This window comes from Protopterus annectens, chromosome 9.part0 (assembly GCF_019279795.1).
Source record: "Protopterus annectens isolate FY-2018-M chromosome 9.part0, PAN1.0, whole genome shotgun sequence".
NCBI classification, from domain to species: Eukaryota; Metazoa; Chordata; order Ceratodontiformes; family Protopteridae; genus Protopterus; species Protopterus annectens.
In genome coordinates this window covers 971,523,555-971,540,022 of record NC_056743.1, presented here as the reverse complement: position 1 = coordinate 971,540,022, position 16,468 = coordinate 971,523,555, and the positions used below count along the sequence as shown (strand labels likewise).

Below are 16,468 nucleotides of genomic sequence, written 5' to 3'. Positions count from 1 at the left end.
ATGGACACAAACAACTGGATTTCAGACAGATGTAAGATGTTACAGCATGGTTGCCGCCTGTGAAGCTTGCACTAAAAGAATACTACCGGAAATCTCCAGTTAGTGGCTCATATAGTGCAACATCCAGAGGTTACTTTCTGAGCTCAACTTGAAGAGGTGGAGGCATTTATATCATAGTAAAAAGATGAATTTCCATTCAAGCTCAAAACAAACTGATTTGGCATGTGGGTAACTCAGTCATATAAAGAAGAACCTAGAGGTCAGTAAGCAGGTAGATACTCCATGCTAAGGAAAGTTTTTGTCAAACCTGCCCCACTCTAGTGACGTGACTATAACAGATAATAGCTAGCACCAGGCAGAAAATTAAGGGAAATTTTGAGAGAGGTTGGGGAGAACTGTTACAGTGCAGTCGTCTTCTTCTTCCGGCTTTTCCTGGTTAGGGGTCGCCACAGCGAATCACCTGTCTGCTCATGATTGGCAGTAGAGTTTTACGGTGTCAAGTTGCCAGCCTGGCGCCAAACCTTCCACAGAAGGCACACACATGCACATACTCATGCCTAGGGTCAATTTAGAGTGTCCAATCCACCTACAGCATATCTTTGGGATGTGGAAGGAAACCAATCACTCAGAGGAAACCCACGCGACCACAGGGAGGACATGCAGATTCTGCACAGAAGGCACCCCAGCCGAGGGTTGAACCGGAGAACCTCTTGTTGTGAGGCAACAACACTAACCGCTGCACCACCGTGGCTGCCTATTAAAAAATGGCAGGAGATTTACTTGGGAATGAGATATGCCACCCATTCCAAAATACTTTGAATTTTTGCATGGAAATGTCTTCACGAATATTTAACACACTAAGATGGGAGAAGGTATCACTCAGCTGCAGGAGATACTAACTAATTACAGCAGAAGATGGGGCATTTGCTTGCTTTCATTTTTTTCACTGGGATACCTGTAAGTGATAGCTGGCAAAAATATGAAAGGGCCTTGTTAGGAGTATCTTTTTTTTAATCGGTTGCAAAGAAACTGATAAGAAAATGGAGGAAAGTTGAACCTCCACAAACTGAAGAGGTAAAGTTCCTTCTGACTGAGCTCTCTAATCAAGAAGTCCTATTACTGAGGAAATTGGACTAGCATTAGTTAAGTAGTAAATGTCTCCCTTGTTTACAGCTGCAGGAAGTTCAATAGTGATTAAAGAGAGGGAATAGGGAAATACATATAGGTGAAATGCTTTTTTTCTCCTAATTTACTTCAAAAGGGGCTTCTAAATTCACTGCAAGTGTAGGAATGATTTATTCAAAGGAGCACACTCCCATCTTTCTAATTATGTTTGAAAAAGATGGGACTACCAGTCCCTGCATGTTCGATGGCTATTTAAAACATACTAGTTAGAAGACACTACTTCTTTCTGTATACATAGTGTACAATATCTAGGGGTAGTTTCTAGAAAACTATTTACAAATGATCATGTTTATTTCAGTTATGTGTTCAGTGCCACATCTAACTGAACCTCAATGATAAAACTACTGCTGTTAATAAAGACTGGTTAAAAAATCATATTAAAATTAAATATTACTGCTCGTCACAGAAAAATTAAAAGACACAAGGACATAAACAGTAACCTTTCACAAAGTGAAGACATTTGTCTACAGAATATTTATAATTTTTCTATTTTTAACCACACATCATTGGCAATGCATTGTGTATTTTTCCCTTGGAAAGTTGTAATCAAGTGACAAATGTGAGCTTATAACACAGACAACAAAGGAATCAAGAATAATACCAATTCTGTGCACCCACCTTTACTAAATGTGGTCGTACAAGGGTGACAATGGAAGTATAACGCTCCATTATTGGTGGGAAGCCCACCTCTAATTGCGCCTTTGCATGTCCTGAGCGTCTGGAGATCACCTCTGATTTTTTACACCAAGGAACAAACAGCTTGTAATCATTCACGTTAGAGACCACTTCATACATATTTTGCATGGAATATCTTTAAAATAAATGAGCAAAACAGTTTTCTTAATACACTGCATTTGTGCACGTACGTTTATCATTTTTTTTTTAATTTTTCTATTAAAACATTACTTAAAGACATAGGCACACATTGCTTATTGTTAATCCTATTATTCTGCTGCATTTCTATAGTCCTTGCACTCTTCTTATGGCTTTAAGCAACACAGAAGTTCATCATTTTCAAACCACTGCTACTCATAAAATTCAAAAATATAACGTACAGAAACCGCTGAGTAAAGGCCACATTGTTAAAGTTCAAAACTCAGCCATCTTCATGATGCATATATGATTGCAACAAAATTTACAAATCCCTCCTCTGAACAGGTATCTACTTACTGTTCCCATCTGGGCATCTTACTTTAAATGGGCTCTATAGATGCAATTACTGCTGAGAAAAACATGTAGTCTCTAGCTCACAAGTGGTAAGCTGGAGATCACACTGCCCTGGTGGAGCATCACAATCAGAGTCAGAAGTGGGGATGCCCCTAAGACAATGGCACATTACCTGCCCGGCCTACAACACATGACCATACAACCATTGAAAGAACTGAACATCCAAGCAAAGATATACGCAAGTGCATAAGTACTTGGGAAAGCTGGGGCACAAGGGAGCCAGAATGCCAAAGAGTATTTGGCACAAAGTCCAACCAAGGTAGCCCACTGGAAGGAAAAGGTCAAGTGTCTCACACACAACTTTCGTGCGTGCACATGAATGCATTTGTGAGCATGTGTACTGCAAACTGGCAATTAATATTATACTACTCTAAAATTAGGAAAAACATTTAAACCATGCAACAAAAAAGCCAACAATGCTTCAGTTCACATACAAATATTTCTATAGTCACTGTGTTATCCAACTAAAGAACTTTAACAGAAAGTCAAAAGACACAGTTGAACTAACATATAAATGTTAAGGTATTAACAGCAAACAGTCAATATTAGTTAAGTCTTAGTTGTTACCCTAGAATCCTCCTTTCTGAATATTCCTTCCTCTTGTTGGTCAAAGGCCCTGTAAAATTAATGAAGGTTCTGCTGTTCTGCAAGGCAGCAATACTATCACAATCCGTGAGGCGTAATACCCTTGAAGTTCTGGTCATCAAAATACCACAGGAAGATAGGTATCTAGGCAAAACAACAGCATTAGAAACACCGGATACACCCAAAATACTCAACAAATCTGACACATGCAAAAAGCTATACAAAACATCTGTTTCAGTTACTAAAGACCCAGTTTCAACAGAGCTAAAAAATCGCCTCTCTTAAGGTTGAGAGACTTAACATAAAATGACCCTATATGTAGTCTTCAAGAATATAAACTCCTAATACTAATATGATTCTTCATTCAAAGAACTAAACATAAGTGAAGGATAAGTCAGAAACATACAGTTTACGTTTGGTTATTTCTAACTGAACATACGATGGGTTATTGCTGATGCAGTTGTGTGTTTACACGAGGTCACTTCCTTCTGCTTGAAAGTCTTTACAGCCAGTTCACTCACTCAGTTACCAAAAGACTGAATGAATAAACATATATATGAAGCCAGTTATCCTGGTTACACACACATGCTTGGTGGAGAGTCTAAATGACTATGTTCCTTTAAGACCACTGCTTAGGTCACGTGACCTTAAGAAGTAGACCTGAAACAGTGTGCATTTAAGCAGCATTTTAGACCTGTTTTATTATATCTGAAGAAGCAACTGGATAGGCATGAAAGCACTCGTCTTTTCCTTGGATGTTTAACATTTTTTATGCTGTTTTATTTATCTTTTTATGCTGTTTTATTAAACTTTGGAACTGCTACTTCATTGGATTCAGCCATGCTGACTGGTTAAACGCATAGTAAGCCTAACTAAATAAATACTGCTTCTGTGCCACACAAACAGGATGTGCACACCTGAGGTCACAACTGGCTTATTATATTTAAAGTTTGGTAAGGAAATTTATGATGGAAAGGGTTAAAATGAAGATTCAGTAGTACATGTGTTACCAGCGTGTTCAAAAACTGCTTCCACGGCACTGCACTGTAAACAGATGGGCAGTTTTATGCTGCAAAAACTGGGGTTTCAAAGATGGAAGCAGGATGAGTTTCTACTTTTCAAAGCATCATCCCTAACAAAAGTCCATGTTCAGAATTCAAAAAAGTGCAATGAATACTTGCTGCTCAAGCATTTGTATGCGTTCTTGGGAGAATGGCATTGTAAATCAATAGTACTTCAGCAGAGGACTCCTGTGACAGCAATACATGCTGCTATATTTAGATGTTCTGCTGCTGAAGGGTACGCAAACTGCACTTGTAAGAATGGAAAATTATAAGGGATAGCTATTCTAACAGGCAAAAGGGTCAACTTGAACTTTAAATGCCAAACCTATTACTAAACAGAATATCAGTTTAAAGACAGGCTACAGCCAACAGAAATAACTAAGCAACAAATTTAAAACACACACACATACATATATTGTTCATAAGGGAATACTAGGTTAATTGCCTGGAAAGACCATTTTAAGCCTAGCCAATAACCCTGGGTTAGAATCAAACCCTGTACTGTGCGTCTATAAGGCAAAGACCTTGGCCATTATGCCAAACCTTCCCTATTATGCTAGTTGCCCTTGTGGGCCATTTTAAGCCAAACCAATTTCCCTTTCAAAGGTGAGAATCAAACCTGTACCTTGTGTCAATGAGGTAAACACCTCAACCATTACAGAATTATTGCAACTTGCATGCAAGAGAGTGTGTGTGTGTGTGTGTGTGTGTGTGTGTGTGTGTGTGTGTGTGAATATAGGTCATAAATATGCTCATGCACACAAATAGTGAAGAATAGGTAAAACAAACTGTATGCACTTTCTTCCATGTAAGTGTTGTTTATTTTCCAGTGAAAACGCAAAATCAAAGATAATTTCCAATTTCAATAAAACACGAGCACACTTTTGTGTAACACAATTACAGTTAACTTCCAGCTGATCTCTCCAGTCCATTTTTGAAGTTCGTCAGTGGAACCCAGCAATTCTTGCAGTTCACAGACTTGGTGCTGCAGCTCAACTCAAACTGCCTTGCAATCCCCAGGTATATCCCACAAACAGATTCCACATACTCAAGTAAATCCCAAAGGACTTGACAATTTGCCTGGTACTTTCACATTCCTCTAGTAAGAGACCACTATGAGTCTCCACTCTTACTACAAGCAAAACACCTCAATTATTGTTGCTACAAAGCCTACTTTTAGCAACATCTTTCTCAGGTGATTTACATTTGGCTGGGCTATTGCAAGATTTTTCTACCACAGTATACAGACTATACATTCCACCATCAAGTTCTTACACTACTTCATACACAAGCATTATTTATTTATTTATTTTTTACACAAACTATTTGGACCCATTCTGAAAAGGATGGGTTTCTGAGTCCAGGAAAGCCCATATGCATTCTTGTTGCAGTTGCCAGGTCTATGCCTAATAGAGAAATTAAAAAGTTGGAGTGAGAAAGTCCACCTACACAAGTTGATGTTTATATTCCATACTACCAGAAAAGACTGAAAAATACTACCCCACACAACACACTGCTGTTCTGATTTTTCTCTTTTTGCCATCTCCATTACAGACAAAAAAATTAATCCTTCTCTTGGACAACTGACCCATACGTTCACAACCACCCAGGCAAACTCTCAGCTAGAATTTAAAAATTTAAGATTCAGGCTACACAGGCACAAAGAGGCCTTTTTCCTATCCCCTGAAAAAAAAAAAAAATTTCCATGTTTATAATGCAAAAATATTGCATGTCATTTTAAAATTCATGCTAAATAGGTACACAGGTTCTATTTCTTGAAAAAAAAAATGAACCAGTCCCTTTTGCTCACTCTCTTACTCATTTATGCAATTTATCTTTTTTTTGGCAGTCTTTCTCTATTCCTCCTACTACAGGCCTAGTTAATTCATCTTTGACCATTTAATTTTCTATACAACAATAATCTGGTCTGCTTCCCTGAATGTGTTAAATCATCTTTTTAGATTTACTCAGATTCTGTAACTCTTTTATTCATCCAACTTCCCCCTTCCTTTGTTAGCACAACCCTTTTTAACCTTGTTTCCCTTAATCTGCTTTAAAGGGACATTTTCCTCTGTACAGTGAACACTGAATTAATTCGCTTTGCTATTCTTAACTTTTCATTCTAACTTTAAATATTAAATCCTGCTCGTTCATTTCATTTATCTGATGGAGCTGTGATGAATTTGGAGGGTCTCCTGGGAGGTGGGGTCCACTGAAAGCAGAGCCCCATGCCTTGCAACCACCCACCATGAGGGTGAAAGGGACACCCAGGAGGGTGGAAGGTGGAAATGCCAGGAAAGATACACACAGATTATACACAGATTGAGGGCTGGGGCTGTTAGGCTTTGTTTATTGGCCACCAGGCTGCTATCTATATGAAGAAATGCAAGAGAAACGGGGGAACCAAGGGGAACATCCAGATCTGTGTCATCCAGATAGAGTCCGACGTGATAGACTCCAGGTGAGTCAATGTGCTTCTTCACTCCCTTCCTCTTCGGGGCTCTTCCGGGAAGAGAGAGAAAATCCCAAAGATGAACTCCTGTCCAAAGGCACTCTGAGGTGGATCCGCTCGAGAGGGTCCGGGACCTGGAGAGTGGCATAGAGGGAGGGGCAGGGCGCACGAGGCCGACTGTGGAGCCAGCCAGGAGTAGAGCCAGGATCCATGACCACTCCCCACATGCAGTGGCCCCAGTCCAGAGGAGCAGAGCGGCCCCCCCAGCTCACCCGACCCCGACGATCGCGGATGATGGCTCGATCCGGCGGCGGAGCGAGAAGCTCACGGGAGCGACCAGGGACCGGGAGGAGAGGGGGGTCGATGCCACCGAGATCACCCGACGAAATTCCCTCCCACGGAAAGAGCCCTCGGAGGAATGGTAGACCAAGACGAAAGAACGACGGAGCTCGCCCGAGACAATTGTCTCTCGCCGTCTCGCCTACAGTCTCTGAAAAAGAGTGCAGAAGCCCTCCCCAAACAGGCAAAGGGAGGGGAGGAGTGATGGACTGGGTGGCACCACTGAACCGTCGGATGAGTCGGATCTCTGCAAGGCTCGGAAGGTGGTGATCGGTGATGATGGAGAGCCTCCTAGAGGAATGAGAATGAACCTTCCGCGACGTTGAGAATGAGATCTGAGCGGAACGCCGAAAAGAGAAGGTGACCTAGACCTCTTCGTCTGGTTACGGCTCTGAAGATCTTGTTTCATTTATCTACTATCATTTGTAAACTGGGGTAGAATATTAATGTTAATGGTCCATTTTCAGGCTCAGCCCAAATTGAAAGCAAAATACATTTGTAATTTGAAGAACAACACAATAAGTATGCGACTGTCTTCCTTGCCGCATAAAGCAAAGTACTTCCCTTACTCTATTCAAAGTCGTAATCTGGACAAATTGAGTAAAAAAAAAAAAAAAGAAAAGAAAAGAAAAGGTTACGTTCTTACCATAACTTTCCATCTGTGTTGTGGAGATGGTTTGTTTTGATATGGACTTGCCCTCTGCCCCTGGTGCAAAGCTGACTAGTAACTGGTCAGATTTCCTGAAGGGCGTAGTCCTAATCAAGGTAGAATCTGAGTTGTCTGTGCACATCTAAAGAGTGCAGGATCCTTTCGCCATTATTTTGAGGATTAGGGAAAAAAGGTGGGCAAATGGATAGATTGGTTGAGAGCCACACTGGACACCACTTTAGGCATAAAAGTAGGGTTAGTCCTGAGGAAGACCCTGTCAGCATGAAAAATAATGAATGGTTCCACAGCCCTAAGTGCTTGTAGCTCGGACACTCTTCTAGCTGAAGTGATGGCCAGAAGCAAGGCTGTTTTCAAGAGAGGAATTTTAACTCTGCTGATGCTGCAGGCTCAAGGGTGGTAGCATAAGCTTTTCCAACACAAAATTAAGGTCCCAAGCAGGAGTGGGGGGTTCTTCTTGGTGGCCTTAAGTTGTTAGCCCCTCTCAGGAATTGTTTGATGAGAGGGTGAGAGAAGACAGGTGGCTCAGTGCTGTAATGAGCAGAGATGGCAGAGGCATGGATCTTAATGGAAGAGGAGGCTAGGCCTCTGTGGAGTAGGTCTGCTAGGTAATCCAGGATGAGAGATAAGGAGGGCTGTGCTGTATCCCCTCCTTTAGAGTGAATCCAGGAACAATACCTTTTCCACTTATCAGCATAGTATTTCCTTGTACTGGGTCTTCTAGCTTCACAAATGACATCAAATATCTGCTTGCTTAGGCTGGCCACTGGAGGAGAATTCAAGGAATAAGCCAAACTGCAAGGTTCAGGGTTGGCAATTGCAGATGCAAGATCTGTCCCTCCTGCTGAGTGAGGAGGGTTGGAATCTGGGGCAGGTGCCATGGTGGCACTGGTGACAGACTGCACAGTAGTAGGTACCAGTGTTGGTGTGGCCAGTCTGGGGCAATCCGGATTGCCCTTGGTCTTTCCTACCTTGAGTAGTACTCTTGTAAAAAAAAAGATGGGGAAATGCATAGACTGAGAGGTTTGCCCACTCACCGGAAGGATAGGGCATCCACTTTCCAAGCCTTGCTGTGAGGTACCCTGGTGCAGAATTTGCTGAGCTGGTGATTGTAGGGGGAGGCAAATAGGTCCACCTTCGGGGTACCCCATTTCTGGGTCAGAGGGCTGAATGCATTGTGGTCTAATTGCCACTCGTGTGGGTCTAGGAGATTTCTGCTTAAGTTGTCTGCCAGAGAGTTTTGTTTGCCTGGCAGGAATTGAGCTTGCAGGTGAATATGCATAGCTGTGGCAGAGTTCCACAGGGCCATGGCTAGCCTGCAGAGTGGGTTCCCCCCTGCTTGTTGATATACCACATCACTGTGGTGTGGTCGTTTTTTATTAGAAGGGGCCCCGGTGAGAGTAGGGATCTGAAAGCTTTCAGAGCGTGCTGAACTGCTAGCATCTCTTTTTGGTTGATGTGCGGATGAATTTGGTTTGGGCTCCAGTGGCTCTGAATGCACCTGCCGTCCAGATGTGCACCCTAGGCATAGCCTGATGCATCTGTGGTTAGGGTCTGGGCGGCGTGGGGTTGTGTAAAGGGAAGTCCCTTGTTGTCATTGCATGCTGCTGCCAACCAAAGAAACTCTGTCCTAAGACAAGGTATTATAGGTATGATAGTTTCCAGGTCCTGAGAATGTTGGCACCAAAGACTTTAAGTACCATTGAAGTTCTCATATGCCAGGCATTTTGTGAAAACTCTGGGAGCAGTAGATAAGCCAAAGGGAAGTGCAGGGAACGGATAATGAATAGATCCTACCCTGAAACAGATATTTCCTGCAGGAGTCTCTGATAGGGATGTGCAGATAGGCTTCCTTCAGGTCTGGGGTGGCTAACCAGGCCTCTTTGGACAGCATAGGGCAAATCTGTTGTAGGGTGAACATTTTGAATTTTGGTACCACCAAAAAGGTGTTTGGAATGGATAGAGCTAAGATTGGTTGCCAGGTGCCCTCTTTTCTGGGTACCAGGAAAAATCTGGAATAAAAACCTTGGCCTCTGTTCTGCAGGCACAGGCTGAATTACCCTTATGGAGAGCAGGGACTGAACTTGGTTTTGTGCCTCTGCTCACTGGTTTGGAGGAAGGTCTGGAAACCCTTTAGGGTTGGCAGCATGTGGAAATAAAATTTGTACCCCTGGGATGCTATGTTGAGGACCCATCGATTGTTGGTGATGGAGGTCCAGTTTTTTACAGGGTGGGCAAGTTTTCCTCCTAGGGGCACGGGCAATTGGGCAGAGGTGAGGAGTGGAGTTGAGAAGTCATTGTGAATTCTTTCCGTAAGGGGTGGCTTAGCACTCCCTTTTTTAGAGGTGGAGATACTCCATTGCTTAGATCTCTGCATACCCTGAGACTGTAATCTGAGGGGTCTGTTTCCCCTGGGTCTAGTTTGAAATGGCCTTGAGGGGGGCTGGAAAGGACCATTTTTTCGAGGGGCAATGCCTACTGCATCTTGTAGGTTGCATTTGCAAAAAATCTTTTGACTGTCTGCATAGACTTAGCCTTTTCTGCCATCTTTTTTAAAACCTCTTCTGCTTTGGTGCCAAACAGATTGCCCTTCTTCAGAGGAGCGTCCAATAATTTTGATTGGACATGGTCTGGCAAGGTCTGCTCCTTAAGCCAAGCATGCCTTCTAAGTACAGAACCTATGACTGCTGCCCTGCAAGATGCTTCTAGGGTGTCAAACCCACATTGCAGGGTATGCTTGCTGACTTGGCTTGCAGAATGCATAAGCTCCTGTAATTCTTTATTTTCTGCACAGTCAGGAAAGGTAGATAATTTTTGCTTAATAAGTTCCATAGTATGTTGCTGGAATTTCAATATGTGGAACTGACAATGCAATGCTCTAATGGCAAGAGTTGCAGAGGTGTATACTTTTTTCCCCATCTGTCTAAAGCTCGGGAATCCCTGTCCAAAGAGGTGGGATTCTTAGCTGTAGTTGCTTTTATTCCTTTAGGTCTTTGGGAGATGACCTCTGGGTCAGCAGTAGATTTTTGAAGAGAAATTTGAGAGAGTCAGGGACTCTGAAGTACCTGTCTGGTTTCCTTGGAGCAGGGGGTAAAGTATCAGGAGTTAGACTGGATTCCATAAAGACATCATCCACAACATCCAGAACAGAAGGGATAGCCAAGAGTCTGTGCTGTGGTAAATCTAAAAATTCCCCGAGTCTCTTTTTGACTGAGGATAATCCTGGCATTCCCAGTGGAAATGCTTTTTCAAAGTATCTAGGGTTTCACCAAAAGAAAAATCCTCTGGAGGGGAGGCAGAAAGAATGGATTCCACTGCATCTGAATCCTCATAGGCAGACAAGGGAATGTCTTCGTATTCAGAAACCTCAGAGTCGGACTCTTGATCAGATAAAGCTGCTGGGGACAAGTCTCAGTTTATTTTAGCAAGGGAAGGCTGGCTTCCCCTAATCAGCATGATCAGGTCTTCTGTCATTTTAAGTGTCTGAGATTGTGGCAAGGAAGCAGGCGCTCGAGTTTGGGTCATCGTTTTTTTTAGGCATAGCTTGTACTTTTGGCCTTAGAAACTCAGTCGTTTTAGAAAGAACTGAAGACATGAAAGAAGTCGTCTGTGTCGAATATTGGTAATGCGCACAACTTCCTCAGAAGCCAGTGCCTGCACAGCGGCTCCAGACCCATCCAAGGTAGAGACATTTACAGGTTCTGTAGTCAGAGTCTCGAGGCATACCGGACTCCGAACGGGTCTTGGTAGCAGCCTGCAAATCCATCGAAGCGGGCATCAGGGGCTGCGAAAGTGCCTTACTGAGCACCGGTGAACTGGTGACTAGCTTAACGGAAGAGTCGTCAGCAGTTTTGGACCTGTGCAATCTCTGTCTTTAACCTTATGTTTTTTCGGAATATCAGTAGTCAGATGGCTTACTGAAGCCATTTCAGAATACGGAGATAGAGAACGAAAGTATTTAGCTACAATAAGGGCCCAACAATGAATAGTTTGGGCGTTGAACAAAGCACAAAACAGACAGGGAGGTACGTTGTGGTCTGGGCCTAAACAGGTGACGCAGTAAGACTGGAAATCTGTGTGTGGTATTTTCTTTCCACGGGTGAGACAATTGTTAACTTTTTCTGACATCGGTTAGAGCAAGAAAAAAGGATTCCCAACGGGGTCTTAATTTTAGAAGACTTCAGGATGATTCAATTTCGGAAACGAAAACTCAGGTAGCGGCCGACCGGCACTCGTGCAAACTGCTCCTGCTTCAGGCTTCTCAGCAAGAAAGACTGATGTAATGGCATCAGCTGCCTGTTTTTATATCCATGACAACCTGACGTCAGTCCAGAAGCAACAGCAACTGACAGAGAAATACTAAGCTTCTGGTATTTGGGCCAACTGAGGGCTACCCCTGGCGGGATAGACCCAAGTGTGATGACTACAACAATAAAACATGAAGAACATTGAATTTTCCCCAATATGAAAACTGGAAATAGCTAGTGTGTGTGTGTGTGTGTGTGTGTGTGTGTGTGTGTGTGTGTGTGTGTGTGTGTGTGTGTGTGTGTGTGTGTGTGTGTGCAGCTTTATGAAGCTTCTAGGGGCTTGCACAAATGTATAAATACTGAGCACGTCCAAGCCTGACTGCCATTTTGTAGTGAGCTGTTGAGATGTAAGCATGCATGTCTGCGAAGTCTGTCAATCAGTTTGTTTACAATTTATAGTTCTGCTATCCATCCTGATGCGTTTCTTTGTAATAAAAGCATATAAACGAACTACAGCCTGTTCGTCATCTATACTAGATAGGGAAGAGTGACAAGGTGTCCGAAGAGGCATACCTTAAAAAGGACATGAGACCAAAATGGGAGCCAGATTCTTCAGCTTGAGACTGAGAGGCACTCCGTTAACACTGAAGGAATATAAAAGAAATGAATCATCCCCTACTGCACATACAACTCGCAAAACATGTCAGAACTGAATTTCAGTTATTAAAACTTGCTTAAAACTATTTGAAAAATATGAAACGAGGCTTTCAGAGTGCTCTAAATGATTTTCTAAGTAACAGAAATATCCGAAATTAAGATGCATTAACAGACATACTCGAAATAACTACGGAAAATGTTTGAAATAAAGTCCAAATTGCATAGAGAAACGACTGCATTTTTTCCACTAAGCATTACTTTTTCCCAATAATCAAAACTATTCAAGTTATATGAAGTGTGTGTGTTTGTCCAGTATTACAGTAGTTATTTCGCAAAATATAGCCATTGCAAAGCGTATTTTGCAAAGTAGAGCATTTCGAAGAGTTTATTGTGCATCTCAGTGTTATTATAAGCACACAGCAGTTTGCTCATACATCAATACAACAGCCATATTTTTCAGTGTGTTTCGACATAATTTGTTGGCATGGAAGGCAAATTTCAAAAGCCAACTCCACTTGTGTTTGATAATAATACTGAAGAGAACTGGGGAATGTTTGCGCAAGAGTACTACATTTTCATAAAGGCTGCATTTTCTGATAAATATGACTGTACAAAAGGCATTCACTCTGCTTAATTTACCTGGGTCAGAAGCCATAGAAAAGTAAGCGTTCATTTGTGTATGCACCTGCTGTCTTTACAGGAGAGGGGGAAAGACGTCATATAGTTGTACCAGCTGAATCAAGGACAGCCCCCCCCCCCCCCCGGAGTGCTTAAAACGTAAATTTAGATAAATGTGTAACCCTCGAACGACTGTTACAATGGAAAAGCACTTATTTTATACAAGGGATCAAAAGCCTGGTGAAACTTTTGCAGCATATATAACTGATTTAAGAAACAAAGCTAAAACATGCAGATGTGGTGATTTAAGGGATGAGTTGATAAAAGACAGGCGTGTGTGATATTAAAGATAATGCTGTGAGAAAGATTTTGCTTCGTGACAGTAATTCAACTTTGAATAAGGCCATTGAGATTTGTCAGCTATAAGAGCTTACAGAAAAGCACACAACTATGCTTACAAATGAGAAATGCATGCTTCCAGTAACTTCTAAAGCCAATATGGATAGTATGCAGCACGTGGTTAAAAGAAATAGGCCCAAGCACAAGGCTGCAACTGTAAACCCTGCAACACTCACTGATAAACCCTGTACTTTTCCAGCAAGTTCCAAGATATGCTCTGGAAAATGCACAGTCTCAGTAAAGCATAACAATGAGTCAGCAAACAGGCATAAGAGTGAGGGCGGCATGCTTACCCACTTTTAAAGCCAACTGTCGTAATTGTAGAGGAAGTCACAAGCCTAAAAGGGAAAAACGTTTAGCTTTTCGTCAGCAATGTCACAAATGCAATAAGTGGAATAATTTCAAAAGGTTTTGTAAATCAAAAGACACACATTCTTTTATTAATAGGGAACACTCAAAGAAACAAGCTGATCAATTAGAAAGCCGTGACCTTACTTTTTATGTTGAGGGTGCATCAGTGCTTAATGAAACAGTCAATGCAGTAGATTTATGGGTAACGAATGAAGTATTTTGTACTGTTCAGATGAACGGAAAACCCATAGAGCTCAATGTTGACACAGGTTCAAAGTACAATGTTATGTCTGCAGAAACATTTGCTAGAGTAGGTGCTGGTGAGAGGCTTGATTTGGCAAAGTGTGTGAAGCTTGTTGCTTATGGTGGTGAACACGGATTCAAACACAGGGCTCAGTAGTTCTTTCATGTTGCTCTGCTGGGAGAGGCTACAACTTATTTTATGCGGTCAAAAGACACATACAGTCATTATTAGGCCTCAGAGACCGTTTGAAAATGGGACTGCTATCATTTAATAAGGAAGTCCATCATGTTAGTTTAAAAGACCACTGTTCTAATTTCACCCGGTCTATTTCTACATATGCTGATCTTTCTGAAGGCAAACTAGACAAGCTTTCATGTACTCCATGAAGTTAGACCCAGATGTCAGCCCAGTTGTCAGGCCAACCCATAAAGTTCCAGTAGCTATGCAGAACAGAGTCAAAGCCGAGCTAGATAAAATGGTGCAACAAGGTGTAATTTGTCCGGTCGAAGAACCAACTGAATGGGCATCTTCCATTGTGGTAGCTCATAAGAAAAGCTCAGATGATATCAGAATATGTATTTATCCACAAAATTTGAACAAAGCACTGAAAAGACCTCATCATTCAATGCGTACAGTCGAAGTTGCAGCACTGATGCCAAATGCCACTGATTTTTCTGTCTTAGATGCTAAGAGTTCATTTTGGCAAATTTTGCTCGACAAGAAATCCTCACTGCTTACTACATTCAGTACTCCTTTTGGCAGGTACAGATTTTATGAGAATGCCATTTGGGATAAATTCTTACCAGTGAAGTCTTTCAACATGCAATGGAGCAAATTCTTTCTGGGTATCCTTGTGCCATTACACTAGATGATCTAGTAAGAGATGATGATGAAGCCGAGCATGACATAAACCTCGAGAAAGTTCTGGAAAGAGCTTGTCAAGTGAATATTATGCTGAATCCTAAGAAGTGCAAGTTCAGGTTATGAGAGGTCACTTACATTGGTCATTTGTTTACCGGTTCAGGCTTATGACCAGACCCTTCCAAGCAAACAGCTATTCTTGAGATGTCCTTTCCAGACAATGTTCAAGCCCTTCAACGTTTTCTTGCCATGGTTAACTACGTAGGCAAGTTCATTCCAGACTTAAGCCAACTAGCAGCACCGCTTAGAGAACTGACATGTAAAGATGTATCTAGGTCATGGTTAGAACTGCACCAAAGAGCATTTGATGTCCTGAAACAGAGAATTGCCAGTCCACCAACTCTCAGACACTATGATGTTTATAAACCAGTTACTCTTTCCTGCGATGCTTCAAAATTTGGTCTTGGTGCAGTCATTCTTCAAGAAGGTCAACCTGTTGCCTATGCATCCAGATCTCTAACCCAAACCCAGATGCAGTATGTTCAGACACAGAAAGAACTCCTGGAAATTGTGTTTGCATGTTTGATGTTCCATGATATTTATGGTCAACCTACTATCCAGATCGAAACCACCAACCTCTAGTCAGTATTTTGAGAAAGCCTATGCATTCAGCTCCAGCTAGACTGCAACATGATGATGTTGAGATTGCAGAAGTATAATTTAAAACTTGTCTAGACGAAAAGCATACTTCTTTACCTTGTCGATACATTATCCAGATCACCCAGAAATACCACTGACTAGCATGAGAATAAAGAACTTGATTTTGAAGTCATGGAAGTGAGAAATTTTTCTTCCATACATCTATATGAGCTTAGAAATCACACAGCCTCAGATCCTGTTTTACAGAAGCTCAACCACTTTATCAATCAGGGATGGCCATCAAAGCAATCTAGCTTACCTCAAGACGTGCAACCTTATTTGCCTTACAGATATGAGATTTTGTCTGACAATGGTATTGTCATGAAAGGTCCAAAAGTCATTGTTCCAGAATCCTTGCAACAAGAGTATATCACTATCTACCTAACAGTGGGCTGATCCACACTGAACAGAAGAGGCTCTGGTGTGCATTTTTTTGAATGGCTCATACACTGGCATATGAGCCAATCAAAAATCGCAAAGCGGAGCTACTTGTGTTTAATGCAGAACTGGCTGCTGTTCCGCATGAAAGGCATTTTTTTTTGTCCCTACCTGGCCATTTAAAAATCTGACAACCCTGTTTACTAGCCAGCTATTCAAAAGATTTGCCGAACAGTGAGACGTTACTCATATTACAAGTAGTCCTGAGCACCCACAGTTAAATGGTTTGGCAGAACATGCAGTTCAAAGTGTGAAACAGTTATTAGAGAAGTCAAAACGAGACACTACTGATGTTTCACAGATTCTCAGAAATACTTCTTGTGACAAACATCTTGGTTCACCTGCCCAGAGATTTCTGTAGAGACAAACCAGAACTACATTACCAATCATCAACAGTTTGCTGGTTCCAAGTGCGAAGAACAACAGATCAGTGAA

The 16,468-nt window shown here is 41.9% G+C and overlaps 1 protein-coding gene across 1 annotated transcript in view; it reads right to left on the bottom strand.

Moving 5' to 3' along the window:
- The window catches only part of LOC122810614 (coenzyme Q-binding protein COQ10 homolog A, mitochondrial-like), a 241,387-nt gene extending 225,722 nt beyond the window's left edge, over nucleotides 1-15,665 (bottom strand). Inside the window, exons 1-3 of the mRNA XM_044082190.1 lie at nucleotides 15,653-15,665; nucleotides 2,980-3,277; nucleotides 1,804-1,996 (exon numbers count right to left, since the gene is read on the bottom strand). Of these exons, the coding sequence (XP_043938125.1) occupies nucleotides 1,804-1,996; nucleotides 2,980-3,277; nucleotides 15,653-15,665 (504 nt within the window). The remainder of the gene's footprint in view (nucleotides 1-1,803; nucleotides 1,997-2,979; nucleotides 3,278-15,652) is intronic.
- Nucleotides 15,666-16,468: the final 803 nt, after the last annotated feature.